This window comes from Rhinoderma darwinii, chromosome 10 (assembly GCF_050947455.1).
Source record: "Rhinoderma darwinii isolate aRhiDar2 chromosome 10, aRhiDar2.hap1, whole genome shotgun sequence".
NCBI lineage: Eukaryota > Metazoa > Chordata > Amphibia > Anura > Rhinodermatidae > Rhinoderma > Rhinoderma darwinii.
In genome coordinates this window covers 39656739-39675486 of record NC_134696.1, presented here as the reverse complement: position 1 = coordinate 39675486, position 18748 = coordinate 39656739, and the positions used below count along the sequence as shown (strand labels likewise).

Genomic DNA, 18748 nt, shown 5'->3' with positions numbered 1-18748 from the left:
TGCGGTCCACATGAGTACATTGAGTTGCAGGCAATCTTGTGTACTGCAGCTGTCACTCAAGGGTTAAAGTTAAAAAGCACTACAAAAAGTCTAGGTTTAGCCCTGCAGGAACTTCCGCACTGAAAATTCGGTGGGAAATTCTGCTGTGTTTACGCTGTGTGGACGTGCCCATCATAGTCTTCTGCTCGCGCAAATTTCCACATAATATCGCAGTTCGGAGTGGGATTACCACACTTTATGGATCATCAGATTCCAAACTAAAGACACTTCACTGTAACTTTTATGAGGAGCAAAGGGGTAAATGGGAATATTTTCAGGCAATTTATAATAAGCAGTAACATTGTCTCTTAATCCAGTCGTAAAGAAGTTCTACCTCATGACAAGCTTCTCCTCCCAGGCAGGAGTGGAATGTATCGCTCCTCTATTCCAAACTGTGCAAGAAACTCCACAACCTGTACCAACCAAAGTCACAGGGACCATCCCCAAATGGATCAGAGGAAGTCTGCTGCGGAATGGGCCGGGCAGGTTTGAATTTGGCAGTGACAAGTAAGAATGCATTTAGCTGCTTATGTATCAGCATTTACATCATGTGCTTTCTCCTAAGGGTATGTTCACACGGCCTATTTACGGACGTAATTCGGGCGTTTTTGCCCCGAATTACGTCTGAAAATAGCGCCTCAATAGCGCTGACAAACATCTGCCCATTGAAAGCAATGGGCAGACGTTTGTCTGTTCACACGAGGCGTAAATTTACGCGCCGCTGTCAAATGACGGCGCGTAAATAGACGCCCGCGTCAAAGAAGTGACCTGTCACTTCTTTGGCCGTAAATAGAGCCGTTATTCATTGACTACAATGAATAGCAGCGCTAATTACGCCCGTAATTGACGCGGCGTTCAAGCGCCTGCACATGCCGGTACGGCTGAAATTACGGGGATGTTTTCAGGCTGAAACATCCCCGTAATTTCAGCCGTTACGGACCCCCGCCGTGTGAACATACCCTAATACTCAGTTTGTTTCTTTCTTGAGCTGGGGGCCAGTATGATACAGTATCTCTCTTCTACCATCTTTCTCACTAAGGGTATGTTCACACGCCCTATTTACGGACGTAAATCGGGCGTTTACACCTCGAATTACGTCCGAAAATACGGCTCCAAACCGCCGGCAAACATCTGCCCAATGAAATCAATGGGGTTACGATGTTCTGTGCACACCGTCTTTTGACAGCGGCGCGTAAAAAGACACCCGCGTCAAAGAAGTGGCTGTCACTTCTTGAGACGTAATTGGAGCCGTTTTTCATTGGCTCCATTGAAAAACAGCTCCAATTACGACCGTAATTACCGCCGCGAAAAACGCCTGCACATGCCATTACGTCTGACATTCAGGAGATGTTTTCTCCTGAAAACAGCTCCGTAATTTTAGCCGTAACGGGCGTGCACGCGTGAACATACCCTAACACTCTCAACCATTTTTTCTTTCTTACCCACTCTCTCGCTCTCTTGGGCTGGATTCACACGAGCATGTTCGGTCCGTAAAGTACGGAACGTATTTCGGACGCAAGTCCAGGACCGAACACACTGCAGGGAGCCGGGCTCCTAGCATCATAGTTATGTACGATGCTAGGAGTCCCTGCCTCGCTGCAGCACAACTGTCCCGTACTGTAATCATGTTTTCAATACCGGACAGTAGTTCCACGGAGAGGCAGGGACTCCTAGTGTCGTACATAACTATGATGCTAGGAGCCCGGCTCCCTGCAGTGTGTTCCGTTCGCGAAATGCGGCCGAAATATGTTCCGTACTTTACGGACTGAACACGCTCGTGTGAATCCAGCCTTAGGGTCAGTTCACAGGTAGCGTAAATACTGTGGATTTTCCGCAACAGAATACATTAGATGAGACGAAGCAAATCTCATCCACACGCTGCGTAAATACAGAACGGAAAAAAACACTCAAAGATTGACCTGCAGTGCGGAATTTTATTTTGCAGCATGTCATTTGTATTTGCGTAAACACTGCTTGTTTGTTGCAGGTTTTCCCCATTTAATTCAATGGCGAGGTAAAACCAGCAACAAATAGCAGTTGTTGCGTTTTTTTGCGGCGGGTTTGCAATAATTCTGCCTCAAGGAACGCAACTCAGAAAAAAAAAACCGGATACTTACCCAGGAGTCTGTGTTTCTTCCTCCCGGCCGGACGTTTTATTCCATGTGAACGCTGCAGCCAATCACAAGCCGTAGCGGCGGTCACGTGGAATGAAACATCATCCCAGGAGGCCTGCCTTGATGACGTCAGAGGGTTGGCCTCCTGGGATGACGCTTCTTCCCATGTGACCGCCGCTGCATCCAATCACAGGCTGCAGCGGTCTCCTGGGATGAAGCGTCATCCCAGGAGGCTGGCCTGCTAGCAGGCCGGCTAGTACTGCAGTTTTCCGCAGTGGACTGGAATTTCCTGCGGCGCACAGGGCCGATACGCTGCGTTATTTTACGCAGTATATCCGCCCAGTGTGAACTCAGCCTTAGGCCTCATTTACACGAGCGTGATTTTCGTCCGTGCGACGCGTGTGCTTTTCACGCGGGTCGCACGGACCTATACAAGTCTATGGGGCAGTGCAGACAGTCTGAGTTTTGCGCAGCGTGAGTCCGCTGCGTAAAACTCACGACATGTTCTATATTTCGCAGTTTTTCGCGCATCACGCACCCATTGAAGTCAATGGGTGCGTGAAAACCATGCATGTCACACGGAAGCACTTCCATGCGAACTGCGTGATTCACGCAACAGCTGTCATACTCTGAATGTAAACAGAAAAGCACCATGTGCTTTTCTGTTTACAAACATCCAATCGGAGTGTCATAATGATGGCGGCTGGGCGAGAATCACGCAGCTGCGCATCATACACTGATGACACACGCAGCTGTTAAGTGCCTTTTGCACACGCAAAACGCCGCGTTATTTGCATGCGCAAAACGCACACGCTCGTGTAAATCAGGCCTTACTCTCTCACTCACTCCCCTTGCCTACGTCACAAGCTGTTGTGATGAGATATTTTGTTTGTTTTAATACTATGATATGTGTTTGTCATACATATTGATTTTATTGATAAATATTGTGGTATATATTTGATACAGTATACTGTGCTTGTTTGCTCTTATCCATATTATTTTTCTATAAATACAACTCTAAATACCATCTTTGTGTGATGCTTGAGAGCCGGTATTAGGCTGGGTTAACACTTAGTTTGGAATTTGGAGTTTGGAATTTTGAGGCAGATTTTGCTCTGCCTGCACGTCGATTTTCACTGCGTTTTTCGCAGCATTTTTTGCCTGCGGCCATTCAGCGCCGCGGGCAAAAAACACTGCAAAATACGCTTTCTCTGCCTCCCATTGATGTGAATGGGAGGTCAGAGATGTAAACGCCCGAAGATAGGGCATGTTGCTTCTTTTTTCTGCGAGACTGTTTTTACGTTCGCGGGAAAAAAAACTCCTCCACCACGTGCTTTTCTGTTTACAAACATACAAACTGAGTGTCATAATGATGGCGGCTGCGCGAAAAGCACGCAGCCGCGCACCATATGATGAAGACACACGGAGCTGTCAAGTACCTTTTGCGCGCGCAAAACGGCGTGTTTTTTGCACTTTCAAAACGCACACGCTCGTGTAAATCCTCCCAAAGGGCGGATTTACACGAGCGTGTGCGTTTTGCGCACGCAAAAAATGTGCGTTTTGCGTGCGCAAAACACACTTAACAGCTCCGTGTGTCATCACCATATGATGCGCGGCTGCGTGATTTTCGCGCAGCCGCCATCATTATGACACTCCGTTTGGATGTTTGTAAACAGAAAAGCACGTGGTGCTTTTCTGTTTACATTCATTCTTTTACTGCTGTTGCGCGAATAACGCGCGTCCCACGGAAGTTCTTCCGTGGGGTGCGCGTGATTTTCACGCACCCATTGACTTCAATGGGTGCGTGATGCACGAAACACGGCGAAATATAGAACATGACGCGAGTTTTACGCAGCGGACTCACGCTGCGCAAAACTCGCAGACAGTCTGCACTGCCCCATAGACTTGCATAGGTTCGTGCGACCCACGTCAAACCACGCGGGTTGCACGGACGTATAGCACGTTCGTGTAAATCCGCCCTAATACTCAGGAACAACTGTATTATCTCTTTACCGCTGCCCACATGCAGCGGGATGTAAGCAGGGACGGGGTTTATGAGAACTGCTGTATTTTTAACTATTCAATGTATCGTTCACCATTATTTTGTTTATATCAGGTTCTGATTTCTTGTATTTTAGATTCAATCATTGGTTTGATGGAATGGCTCTCATGCACAACTTCAAGATTGAGAACGGCTCTGTCACCTACCTCAGCAAGTTCCTACAAAGTGACTCTTACACCAAGAATAAGAGTGCAAATCGAATAGTCATCTCAGAGTTTGGCACCGTGGCAATGCCAGACCCCTGCAAGTCTGTGTTTGATCGCTTTATGTCCAAATTCAAATTCAGTAAGTTCTATATTTTTGTCCGTTGCAGAAGAGACAGATAACACATGGTCTAACCAGAGCACATTGTGTGTGTATATACATATGCATACAGTGTACATGTATGTGTATATATATATTTATGTAACTTCCTTAGGCCTTATTTACATGAGCGTGGCGCATATCGGACGTGAAAAACTGCAGTTTTTCACGTCCAAGGTGCATCCGTGCTATGCACTGCGGGACGCGATATCACGCATCCCCCTAGACTAGAGTCCATGGAGGGATGCGTGACACGTCCTATTTTTTCACGGACCCTTCACACGGTCCGTTGAAACAACGGCTGTGTGAGCGGCCACATTGGATTACTAAGGTCCGTTTAACACGCTGGTGTAAATAAGGCCTTAAATAATTAGGACTAGGGCTTCACAGCAGCACAGCATAACTATGAGTCCGCCGGTGGTTTGTGGTAACATTGAGGCCTTGCAGCATATCTCAATAGAAGAAAAGTTGCTAGGAATCTTGCAATCATTGCAGAAATTCAACCACGGAGAATCCTTTGTGATTTTCAGAATGTCACCTTTATTTGTCATAGTCAAGCTTTGAAGTTGCCCTAGCTTAACTATATACACATGAATGCACTCAAAGTAGATTATATGACACATCAGCAGATGGGAATGATGCAGAGCTTATTTCAGTGGGGTTATTACAATACGTGAAGTTTTATATAGTCACATGACCTTGTAGGATAGTTATTATTGTGTCTATAATTACGCAGTGCCTGATTAACATATATGTGCATTATAGAGGGGAGGGTGATATGATGGCTGTCAGATCCTGCTGTGCTGCCTATCTCATGGAGAAAAAAAAATCTGACAAAGATTCTAATATCTATATTCTGCTCACAGATCTAAACATTTTGTAAACAGTTACTGGTATATCTGGATATATTCTGGTGTTGTCAGGCTGCTGTGACTGACAGGCTGTCAATCACCGGCCTGAAGGGCAGAGAGAGGCATGGGGGCGCTCCCTTCTAGGATACAGCATAACTATGAGTCCACTGAATTCTTTCAGCACTCGTTTTTTTTAAACGTCACAACATTTTTTTTTATTAATGTGACGTTTTGGCGTATGGACCTGTAACTGTAAGGGTATACGCACACAAAATAAAAAACATCTCAAAATACGGAGCTGTTTTCAAGGGAAAAAGACGTTTTTTTAATCAAAGTCGCGTTTTTCGTAGCGTTTTTAATGGCGGTTTTTGGAGCTGTTTTTCTATAGAGTCTATAAAAAAACGGCTCCAAAAACAGCTGAAGAAGTGACATGCACTTCTTTCTCACGCCCGTTTTGAAAAACAGCCGCATAGAAAACGCCCTGTCGCAACAGAACGCAGTTTTTCCATTGAAATCAATGGGCAGATGGTTGGAGGCCTTCTGCTTCCAATTTTTCGGCCATTTTCCGGGCCGTTAACGGCCCGAAAAACGTTAGAAACGACTCCGTGTGATCATAACCTAAGGGGGCAGCATACTAAGCTGACAGATCCGCTTTCATGCACTGAACAAATATCAGTCATTTACGCGGAGTTTCGCAACCAGGGCTCCGATGATCCCTGGTGTTCTTTGGAACCTGGTTAGGGGGTTCCCAGGAAGACGGCAAGAGCTATTACAGTAGGGATGGGGTAGTTGTACAGGCTCCCCAGAAGAGGAATATTTTGTCAAGGGTTTTTCTCAAAGTAAAAAACAAAATGTTGGGAATGTCTTTTTTAGCGACTTATTTTCTGCATTGAGTGTAAGCAGCATTTTCAGTGTACAGCATTGTAGCTTGTCATTAGAATGTAACTCACGGTTACACAGTCCGTCAGCTGGATGTCATTTCATGCACCATGGATACTTGTCATTAGAAGTTGGTCTTTTGTTCAGTATGAGCTTTTAAACCAATGTTAGTCTCCATCTTTATTTTTTTTCAATCTTCAGCTTCAACCGACAATTGCAGTGTGAGCTACGTTCTGTATAAAGGAGACTATTATGTCAGCACTGAAACCAATTTTATGCATAAGGTGGATCCTGAAAACTTGAGTACCCTGGAAAAGGTAACGTTTTGTTCAATAACCGCAAATGATTAATTGTAACCGTAAGAAGTGTTTTTAGGTGATGTTTGATGTCTTTAGTATGACTTCTTCTCAATTCATGCATCAACTGACCTCCATCATCTTGTGAGATGATGTCACTAAAAGATCCTCCGGACCACGACTGTTCCTTTTAAACAATGCATTACCATTGCGATATAGCCATTTATTTCCCTCTCAACTGAGGTTACTCTCATAGCCGCATCTTGGCCCCAACTTGTTGCACTGACACATTGATTCCTGCCATGGTAGATATGTGTTAATTCTGCATGTAATATGGCAGCCAGATGACTGGTTATAACAGAGAGGGTATGTGCACACACACTAATTACGTCCGTAATTGACGGACGTATTTCGGCCGCAAGTCCCGGACCGAACACAGTGCAGGGAGCCGGGCTCCTAGCATCATAGTTATGTACGACGCTAGGAGTCCCTGCCTCTCTGCAGGACAACTGTCCCGTACTGAAAACATGATTACAGTACGGAACAGTTGTCCGGCAGCGAGGCAGGGACTCCTAGCATCGTACATAAGTATGATGCTAGGAGCCCGGCTCCCTGCACTGAGTTCGGTCCGGAACTTGCGGCCAAAATACGTCCGTATATTACGGACGTAATTAGTGTGTGTGCACATACCCAGAGGGGGGGGGGTTGTGTATATTTTATTCCACAGCTTGTCAATTTTATTTGCGTTAATGGTGCTTATTTGTTGCGGGCTTTCCCCATTGAATGGAAAACCCACAACAAATAGCAGTTGTTGTGTTTATTGTGGCGGGAATAACAGCGGTTCAGCTGCAAAAACATTACACAAGAAAAAAAAGAAACAAACTAAACCTATACTTAGCCAGAAGTCCGTGTTACTCCTCCAAGGCCAGCCTCCTGGGATGACGTTTCACCCCATGTGACTGCTCCAGCGGTGGTCACATGAGATGAAACATCTTCCCAGGAGGCCGGCCAGGATGATGTCAGAGGGCCAGCCTCCTGGGATGATGTTTCACCCCATGTGACTGCCGCTGCAGCCAATCACAGGCTGCAGCGGTCTCCTGGGATGAAACGTCATCCTAGGAGACCGGTCTGCTAGCAGGCCGGCTAAGTTCTCAGCAGTTTTCCGCAGCGGACATTCTGGGCGAAAAACTGCAGTTTTTCGCCCTATGTTCCCTGGGGATACCAGATACCGCAGCCCTGTACCAAAAGATCAGCGGCCTGGTATCGGCCTGCGGCCCGGTGGTTGGGGATCAATGGGTTATAATATTCAGGTTAGCACAGCAGCATTTTCAGGTCCAGGAAGCTTTTTGCATCCATAGAGTCCTGTGTATGTACAGTATACCATGTCCATAGATGTGATAGATGGGGACCAGTGATGCCCAGCTAAGGGGCGACATGTCGACCTCATGTCCCAAATGTGCAGATTATGCACCACAGAAGACAACTTGATAGGGTGCACTTGGCTTCCTCAGGATTGGGATCCAGCATGACGCTGTACGCTGAGTGCTGCCTAACCATAAGGACCAGAACAGCTCATCTGCTTTCTCCTTTGTTATGTTACACTATGATATCTTTCCCAGCTTTTAAAGTTGTGATGTCTGTGTATGTATGTCTACCCTTTTATTCCAGGGCTGGCTAATGTAGTGAAATAATGCTGTCCCAGCAGCAGTCCCCAAGATCTGCTGTTAACCGCAGTACCATCATGCCAACAAAACAAATCTCATCTATATGATATGGACAGCATGGTGGCTCAGTGGCTCGCTCTGTTGCCTTGCTGCACTGGGGTACCCGATTCGAATCCGACAAAGAGCAACAACTGCATGAAGTTTGTATGTTCTCCCTGTGTTTGCGTGGTTTTCCTATGGGTACTCCAGTTTCCTCCCACACACTCCAAAAAAAGATAGGAATTTTAGATTGTGTACCCCACTGGGCACAGCGAGTGATGACAACTTCAGAATATGTTGGTGCTATAAAGCAACGTAAATAAATATCCCCAACACAGCCCAGATAAGATTGTATCTACACTGCCATCCAAATGTTTACCATGTAATTGTCGCTCTGTGCAGGTTGACTGGAGCAAATTTATTGCTGTGAATAGTGCCACAGCTCATCCACATTATGACCCTGATGGGACAGTGTACAATATGGGAAATTCATATGGAAAAGATGGTAAGCAATGATGACCCATTTGGACTTTTATCCCTCCACCTCTGCTATGCCTGATGACAATTTACCTGCAAACAGTGCAAGTAAGACAGTGAGAGTGATTTTTAACTGTATTTTTTTTTTTCAGGAACACGTTACAATATTTTTAGAGTTCCCCCTCAGAAGTCTATTCCAGGAGAGACTTTGGAAGGGGCACAAGTTGTTTGTTCCATCGAACCAGAGGAGAAAATGAAATTTGCTTACTATCACAGCTTTGGTGAGTGCCCATTATACCTACATACCGCACTAGAATATTAAAAGGACGCTGCAAAAGAATGTGTGTAAAGATGTTTTTTCCAAAATCATAAATGATCACCTATGCACAGGATAGGTGATAATTTTCTGATCGCTGGGACCCCCAATGATTATGAGAACAGGGGTCTCGAACCTCTCGTTCCTCCTCACTGCTCGAACAGTGAGGACGACATTGAATAAAGCGGCGGTCGAGCATGCACGATGCCACTCCATTCATTGTCTATGGGAATGACAGACCAGCCGCGTACAGCGCTCGGCTGTTTGCAGGGTTGCAGTGCGGAGTATTGGAGGTTCGGGACCTCTGTTCTCACGATCAGTGGGGGTCCCATTGGTGGGACCCTCAGCGATCAGAAAATGATCACCTATCCTGTGGATATTATTTGACATTATTTATGTTCTCTTATACATTTGGACGGTGAAATCCATACACTGTCCCTGTCATAATACTAAAGTTGAAAGCCGTGAGAAGGGTAAATGCCAAGATATTACCACAGCATAGCCTTCTTTCCACCTCTAACTCCATGTATCGATAGTTTAACATTAAAGGGGTGTCCCATCAGGACATCCCCTGTTCATAGGTCCTATTAGGCTTCTGCAGAACACATGTGCAGCCTCCCTCGCTAATAATAGCTGATTGCCGGGGGTTAACACATCCCCTTTAAATTAATGTTAAAAAATGGGCTATACATTGTAATATACTCTAGAGGGCATTATTGTGCAGCCGGCTGAAAATGTGATGGTGGAGCAGCTACTGTACACTCCATCCATTCCCAAGGGGATTCAGGTCCGAGCATTGTGCAAGCATTGAAGTCAACACATCATCGTTTTGCTGGACAGATGATACAATCTTTGTTTCATAATTTTTCCCATCATTATCATTAAGTCCTCAATGTGTATCTCCTGTGCACCCCCAAAGCCACTCAGATCATATCTTCTGCTTATTTTAAAGTTGACTTGAAGAATATCTAAACTCATCACTTGTCTGCCTGTCGGTTCTTCATTGCAGGATATTGTCACATAACTTTGGGAACTATTATGATTACAATATTAATAACTGGTTATGAAGATGTATTTTTTACTTGAAAAGAAAATATTATGATTTTTGTTATATAAATGTCACATAATTTGGATATATGCTTTTTCTTTCTTTTTTTTTTCTTCCCCATAGGCATGAGTGAGAATTATGTGGTGTTTGTGGAACAACCTCTGAAACTGAACATAATGAAATTAATGATTTGTCAAATACGAGGAAAAACCTTTTTGGAAAGCATGAGTTGGGACCCTGAGCTAAATACTATATTCCATGTTATTAATAAACACACAGGAAAGGTACATTCTGCACCTCCTAGATCCTTACATCTCCATTCTTACATCTAATATTAAGTTATACAGATGTCATGGCTCCATATTTAAGAACAGGTACTCTACAATGTAATGAGTGGTTATAGTGTCTGTCAAAAAGTAGAATTTATCATAAAAACCTTTTTATTAAGTCTAAATTACATTATGAAGTGTAAAACATTAAAGAACGCTAAAACCGACATTATAAAATATTACAGTAAATATAGGTCCTTTTTAAAGAGGATTTTTCGATAAGGCTGGGTTCACACGAGCACATTAACGTCCGTAATGGACGGACGTATTTCGGGCGGAAGTCCCGGACCGAACTCAGTGCAGGGAGCCGGGCTCCTAGCATCATAGTTATGTACGATGCTAGGAGTCCCTGCCTCTCCGTGGAACTGCTGTCCCGTACTGTAAACATGATTACAGTACGGGACAGTTGTCCTGCAGCGAGGCAGGGACTCCTAGCGTCGTACATAACTATGATGCTAGAAGCCCGGCCGAAATACGTCCGTCCATTACGGACGTTAATGTGCTCGTGTGAACCCAGCCTAACACCTTTTTGTTAAAAGGATTCCCTGATAAAATTCTGACCACAGGCTGCCGCTGTCGGAACCCCAACAATCATCTGTAATATGCCAGGGATTCTGGTAGCATGAGTTCAATTTCCCTGCAACGCCCCCAGAGAGAAAGTAAGGTATTACATGGTGCCAACTGAAAGGAATGGGCTGTCTGTAATGCACAGACGTAATGCATGCTCCAGAGAGGGACGCCCTTTGAAGCTATTCTCCCCTCCATCTAACTTATGTAGGTTTTGAATGAGAATGTATAAACTCTGAATTTCCTAAAAGTGTATTTGACAAAAAGTTTTGTAAACCAGACAACCCATTAAAGTTGTCCTCTGTAAGTTATAAAACATTATATTTAAATATTTCTTCGTTACATACTTTGCTAGAAAACCTGGGGTTCAACTAGCGTGCTTATCTTTACAGGTCACATTGGAGTTGCCAAATATACCTAGTAATATAGCTGTGTAGGATGTGTCACTGTTTAGCTGAGCAGCCCTCAAGGACATACCTGCTAAATGAACACGCATAGCAGCTGCTATGTGGTCGGCAATGGCTGTACTGTTAAAGGGTCTTCAGAGGTCGGAGCAGTTAGTGATCAGTGTTTTTGGAGCTGAAAATTTTTAGGAGGCGGAGGATGGGAGAGGCAGGGAACAATGGCATTTGAAGTGTCATACACGTAACCAAATTATGTATCCCCAATAGTTCCATGGGGTCCATATCCCTAATGGGGCACTAATGTTACCCTCTGGTGGTTTAGTTTTGTTGATTGCAATATCCCTGCAGAGGAATCTGTTCTGGTTTTATTTTCATGTATGATTTTAATGTTTTGTTTAGAAACACTCACTCTTTCACACTAAGGCGTTTGCAACATTTCACCAAATCAATGCCTTTGAGGATCAGGGCTGCATTGTTCTTGACCTCTGTTGCCAGGATGATGGGGGAGCTGTAAAACTGTTCCAGCTACAGAATCTGCGCAAATCTGGAGAAGACCTGAAGGAGGTAAAGATGGGGTAAATGGAGGCTTGGTACAGCACAGTCTGATGATACAGGATTTTGTTGTGAGAAAGAACGTTACATTATTTAAAGGCTATGTTAACCCTTGAAAGTGTGTTTTTGTTTATTAATAAAAATGTCAGTCAGTGTCTTTGGTCCAACTTTCAAATTAGTTTTTATTAAAAATTATTTTTACTTTTTGAGATACAGCTGCTCTGTATACTGTATACAGAGCAGCTCTATCGTTCGCTGAATCCTGTACCCGTCAGGACTGACGGCTTCATTGAGAGCGGATCCTGCGTGTCTCTGACACACAGGATCCACCTGTTATCATCACATTTAAGGCAGGACCCGCTGACACTGAACCAGTCCGTCCCACAGACCTGACGGATTCAGGTCTTAGCGAACAGTACAGCTGCTCTGTATACAGAATACATAGCAGCTGTATCTCAAAAAAGTAAAAATAATTTTTAATAACCGCTAATTTGAAAGTTGCACAAAACACACGGACTGACATTTTTATTTAAAAAAAAATTAAAAAAATCACTTTCGTAGGTGTACATAGTCTTTAAGGGTCAGATTTGGCTAAGAGGCAGATGTCAGATGAGTACAACATTGAGATTTTTTGGATAAATCCTCTCACTTGGGAAAAATTTACGAAAAATCCAGTATATTGTATCTGGTGTTAGAAATATCAAACACAACACATAACTTGTGTATACAACATACAACTCCCAAGATCCAAAAATACAAATATTTAATATTATTAAAACCAATCCCAAAAAATGAGTATACAAAGTATTTCCTCTTTGCTTTATTATTACCCATTCACACGGCAAAGGCCTCTGTGTTCTGTCATACCAAGCATACACTTGCATGGGCGCAGTATTACGGCAGCAGACAACTCAGAGGTTATATCCCAATGCTGCAGGGAAAGTTTGATATTGTATTTTTTAAAGGGTAGAAAATTATTTATTTTAACTAGTTTATTGGGATTTGTTTTCATTTAGATTAAATATTTCTTATATCTAGAATTTGTTTGTTGTATGTGATATGAAACTTTGTCCTTGACTTGCACTAAAGATATATATTGAGTCACTGTCCAGTAGGGGGCAGCAAAGTAATATTTAACTGATGTTGTATGAAGATGAAACATGCACTGCAAGTCCTACTACAATGTGATGTAATTCGGAAAAGCTTTAGTTAACTTCCCCAGATTCACACTAATCAGGAATGCAACAACGTTTCTACGTGGGTTTTCTGACGTAGAAATGTGGCAAATGGACCAAAAGTCACAAAAATTTTGACCTTTGGGCTGTTTCCCCTTCTCTAGTCACTTTTTAGAATAGCCAGAAGTCCACAAATGCCAGTTGCCACCTTCCTTTCCTTATGCTAACATACGTTCAGTAGGTTGGCAAGAAGTTTAGGACAGATATAACGGGGTATGACTGCAGGATCAGTCTGCACATCGTTCATTTGTTTTCGGCACAGGAGTTGTTGAAGCAAAATGGTTAATTTTTTTAAATTAAGATCTGTTGTGAAGTTGCTTCATATCTCATTTTAGATGCATTTGAGCAATAAAAACAAATTTGGTTGCAAGGGTAGACATAGCCTTTTAGGGTGGTAGACGCAAGGTAAAAGTGCAGTCAGGAATGCAGCAATAAGAGAAATTAAACAGCAGAAACAAAAGCCCCTCTCATGCACCACTTTCTAACATAGGGATAAACCATTGTTATGGGGCGTGTAAGGATATGTTCAGACGCTAGCCTAAAAACGTCAGAAAATACGGAGCTGTTTTCAGGCAAAAACAGCTCCTGATTTTCAGCCGTTTTTGTAGCAACTTGTGTTTTTCGCAGCGTATTTTACAGCTGTTTTTGGAGCCGTTTTTCAATGGAGTCAATGAAAAATGCCTCCAAAAACGTCCCAAGAAAGGTCCTGCACTTCTTTTGATGAGCCGTCATTTTACGCGCCGTATTTTGACAACGACGCATCAAATTACGCCTCGTGTGGACAGAACACCGTAAAACACATTGCAAGCAATGGGCAGATGTTTGTAGGCGTAATGGAGCTGTTTTTTCAGGCATAATTCAAGGTGTAAAACGCCCGAATTACGTCTGAAACCACTGTGTCTGAACATACCCTAAGGCCACACACAGCGGCACTGACCCGGATGTCATGCATCCAACAGTAGAATAGCCTGTCAATGGCTGCGGGTTATTGCTGGTAAAACAGCCCTTTACCTGCAAAATTGTTCGACCACTAATTAATACACCCTTTATGGCTACATGACTTTGCAGGTGAAGGGCTGTTTTACCAGCAACAACGCGTGGCCGTTAACAGTCTGTTTGACAACTGTGCTGAGCATGGTACCTGGCGCGGTTATTGGCCGCATCACGTCCGAGTCAGTGCCGCTCCATGTGGCCTTACCCGTAGGCGAAATTCACACGAATGTGTGCGTTTTGCGCGTGTTGCAGTTCTGTGTGTCATCAGTGAATGGTGCGTGGCTGCGTAATTTTCACGCATATTCCTTCCTTATGACACTCGGTTTTGAGGTTTAGAAAAAGAAATGAAGGTGGTGTTTTTATTTTTCCCTTCATTTCTTGATCTACTGTTGCGCGAATCACGCACAGCACACGGAAGTGCGTCTGGGTGCTGCGCGTGATTTTCACGCACCCATTGACTTCAATGGGTGCGTGATTCGCAAAACACGCTCAAGTATAGGATATGTCGTGAGTTTTACGCAGTAGACACACGCTGCGTGAAAATCACGGACTGTCTTAACGGCCCCATTGAGTTACATAGGTCCGCGCGTATCACGGACGTGAAACACGTTAGTGTAAATAAGGCCTAATGCACGCACATTATCTAGGTCAGTGCTTCTCACAGCTGGTGAGGCGCAGCTAGGGAAACAGTTTTAACAAAAGTGATTATAAGCCCTACAGGCCTTTTCGGGCTGCATTATAGGGGTTGTCCAGTGACGAACGACACTCGGACCCTGCACCGATCAGCTGCTTCGGCTGCCTGCGGGCACCGGATGTCATTGCACGGTGTGCAATGTACGGAGCTGGAAGCAGTTGGCTACGTACATTGCATAGCGGCCGTGCTGCCGAACTGCAGCTCTGCTCCTATTCATTTGAATAGGAGCAGAGCTGCAGTATGGCAGCTCGGCCGTTATTCCATGGTCGGAGCCCTCTGCATCCGGAATGGACATACAGCGCACAGAGGCAGCCGGAGAAGCTGACCGGTGCGGGGTCTGAGTGTCGAATCCCCACTGATCATATAATGATGACCTATCCAGTGAGTAGATCATCAGTTGTCCGGTAGTAGACAACCCCTTTAATCTTTAGTTTAGAGATATAACCGAGTATTTTTGTGCTTGTTTTAATGCATTTAGAAGTCAACGTTTTAAGATAAATTAAGGTAATTCTGAAAAATGTTGTTATGGGCTGTAGCCAGTGGTGAGGCCCAGGTATTACCATGTTTTGGCTAGTGAGGCCCTAGAGGAGAATGATTGAGAATCCCGGATCTCACATAACTATTAGGTTACAGTCACACGTGGCGTACCTGCCCAACTGTAAAAGGTTCAATTGCAACTGTCAAATTCTTGCGTTGTAAAAATATTTTTCACATAGGCTTACATTGTAATGTTTTCCCCAGCACAGTTTTAGCAAAGCCCAGATATACAGTATGTACATAAATCTCTATGGTGGGAGAGCCCAACTGAGTGTTAAGCACCCTGCACACGCTGATTTTCTATCCGGCAGACTGTTGCAGACAAGTGCATGAGATTTCAAAAAAATCTGCTGACAAAATTTTCCACACGTTAATTAGAGCATTCTGTGTATTTTTAAATCCATAGCATTCTCATTTTGTTATGGACGTTCACCTCCGATTTAACCATTTTTAATGTAGAAGGGGTGACCTCCGCACCAAAATCCGCTTGTAACACATGCAGATTTTGCTGCGGAAATGTTCCAAACACGCTATGGATGCGCGGTGGAAAATCTACAATGAATTCGCTATGTGTGTGGGGATTCTAAGGGTAAGTTCACATGTGGAAGGTTTTTTGCAGAAAATCGGGTCCATTTATCGGAATGTGGTTGTTTCTGCAGCAGGTACATGGATTTCTGAAAGCCCCATTAAGATGAATGGAACAGATTTTCAGTCTCAGAAATTTCCACTTCACATTTGTCATGTGTGTACTTACTTTAAAAGTGGTTTCCAAGATAAAAAAAATGACGGCCTATTCTTAGGATGACATATAAATTATAACTCAGATTAAAATCTTCATCTATATTCCCGATAAATGGAGACACACAAAAATGTTTAAGGGGTTCTCCGGGAAAGGATATGCGCTTCTGTGCGCAGACGAGCAGCCGCGATAGTACAACAGCCAGCGTCTCGTCCACTTGCCACTTCAGCTATGTCTGTTCGCACTCCGACCCTGGGTAGCATCTGCGGCACAAAGACACAACTGATATGGTATGTCGGATGTGACATGTATACAGACTATAGATCCTATAGGTTCATAAAATATCATTCTCTTCTGTCAGACTGTGTTCACGTTGCTGTTGCCAGTCAGTCTGCTACGCCGCTCCTACTCTTGTGCCCTCAACATTTTAAGATGGCTTTCTGACAGTATAAACAGCACGGTGGCCTTTGTCATTTACCACAATGATAATCCCTTAAAACAAATTTTGCTAATTAAATGTATTTTTTTTTTCATAGTAACATGTTTTTTTTATTCATTTTGTTTTATCTCTGGTGAACCCCTTTAAAAATTTACATCTCGCTCCAGCGTTTAGCAACAGCTCTTAGTCACAGCATGCAATAACAGTCACCTCCACATCCTGTGATACAGCTGTGGGGTCTATGAAAGTCGTGTTTGTTGTGTGCCTACATTTACTTAGAATAAAGTTTAAGATTGTAACCTGAGTTCTGAATGAATAATTTACATGATATCTACTTTCTAGGAGCCAGCCCCGTCATTTAAGCACCAGAATCACTGTATTAACTAGGAATCGGTGGTGATACAACCCCCAGGATCATGGCCAATCATCAGAATAATGGATGAGCCGCTTTACCTGCGTTATCAATAAAGGGACACCTTCATACTGGTGATTGGCGGGGGTAGTATAGGTCATTCATGTTTTACTCCAGGAAAAATTCTGGCATGGGGATCTTTGTAGTAGTTGTATTAAGCAAATCCCAATAACTTCTGGCCAACTACTATACAGCCATTATTATATTTTGGGTGGAGGTCTCTTTGGTCTGAAGTTTTTTTGCTTTGTAGTGCTTCAAACAGATGGGAAAGGCTTACCCACGGAGATTTGTTCTTCCCCTGGATTGCAGCGTCAAAGGTGATGTGGCCACGCAGCCTTTAAACTACTCGACTGCTACAGCTGCAAAGACAGGTGATGGCAAGGTAGGCAACTCATCAGACGGGAAATTTGTATTGGGGCTTGTTTAGTAACATTATTAAGTGATTTAAGGTACTAAAACACTAAAATGAAAACTGAAATTATTTAGATTGCACAACTTCATCCGAACAAATGTAGAAGAAACTATGGGGTGAAAATAACGGAAGCAATCTGACTGGTTGCTATCAGGAACTGCTCCACTTTTCCTTTGCACAGTTTTAGTAAATCTGCCCCTGTATGCCAATACAGATGGTTTCGCCAGCTATCTGGCCTTTTCTTTCACCCTAAATAAAGACTTGTAGGATTTTTGCGCTTCTGTGGAAGATCTCAATCCTATTCATGTATGAATACCACATAAAGGTGACTGGAATGCCTGCTACAGATTGGCACGGCTTGATTTCGGTTCTTTTCTATTTATTTATCTTTTTTACCTAAAATGGAATTGGATGTGAGCAGAAGAAAAGACGTTCCAGCTCTACTGCTGGTATCTAATGTTATATGATGAGATACTGTAAATCTGGTTGAATGCGCCCTAATATTGTATTTATTCTGGGATCCTAATTGCATATTTTATATATTGGAAATATTGTGGTTTATTTTATTCAGATTTGGTGCATTCATGAAAACCTCCATGACCACACACTGGACTCATGTGGAATGGAATTTCCGCAAATAAATTATGCCAAATATAACACAAAGAAATACAGATTCTTCTATGGCTGCAGCTCCCAGCACATTGTTGGGGATTCCTTAGTTAAAGTGGATGTAGAGACAAAGAAAGCAAAGGTAAAAATAAGTTGTATGTTAATTGGGATCACAAAAACAACATACACCCTCTGCAGAAATCTGATCTGAGGGTATGCGGAGGGAAAGATGAAAACCCACAGAATGCCAGGAACCGTTGGGTCCCTGCAGAAAGGCAGCAGATTTCATCAATTGCATAGAAATGAGTAAAATCTCCATAGACTGTAGAGTAAATAACTGAGCTCTCTCTGTTTCATGGTCATTTATGCCAAATATTACAAGTTGCATCTTTCCTTATTTTTGTTATCTCCCTATAATATTTAATCTAGGCAGATTTTATACTCAGACCAGCTAATAATTGTTGTTCTACACCCCAGTGATTAATAATGCAACCGTCAATTGTCACCATCATTTTTGCAATTATTCATGTACTAAATAAATCTTACATATGCATGTTGAATATTGTAGATATGGAAGGAGGATGGGTACTATCCCTCAGAGCCTATATTTGTGCCTTATCCAAATTCTGTTGAGGAAGATGATGGTGTAATTCTTTCACCTGTTCTTACACCAGATCAGGTAAGGTGCTAGTATGGGTGGTCATATTTTCATAATGTTTTTAGCTTAGGGTATTAACC

The 18748-nt window shown here is 43.3% G+C and overlaps 1 protein-coding gene across 1 annotated transcript in view; it reads left to right on the top strand.

The window, feature by feature from the left end:
• Positions 1-18748, top strand: part of LOC142661974 (carotenoid-cleaving dioxygenase, mitochondrial-like) — a 31022-nt gene that overhangs the window by 12039 nt on the left and 235 nt on the right. Inside the window, exons 2-11 of the mRNA XM_075839750.1 lie at positions 357-546; positions 4292-4500; positions 6450-6565; positions 8650-8752; positions 8877-9005; positions 10212-10372; positions 11788-11952; positions 17240-17371; positions 17973-18152; positions 18579-18689. Of these exons, the coding sequence (XP_075695865.1) occupies positions 357-546; positions 4292-4500; positions 6450-6565; positions 8650-8752; positions 8877-9005; positions 10212-10372; positions 11788-11952; positions 17240-17371; positions 17973-18152; positions 18579-18689 (1496 nt within the window). The remainder of the gene's footprint in view (positions 1-356; positions 547-4291; positions 4501-6449; positions 6566-8649; positions 8753-8876; positions 9006-10211; positions 10373-11787; positions 11953-17239; positions 17372-17972; positions 18153-18578; positions 18690-18748) is intronic.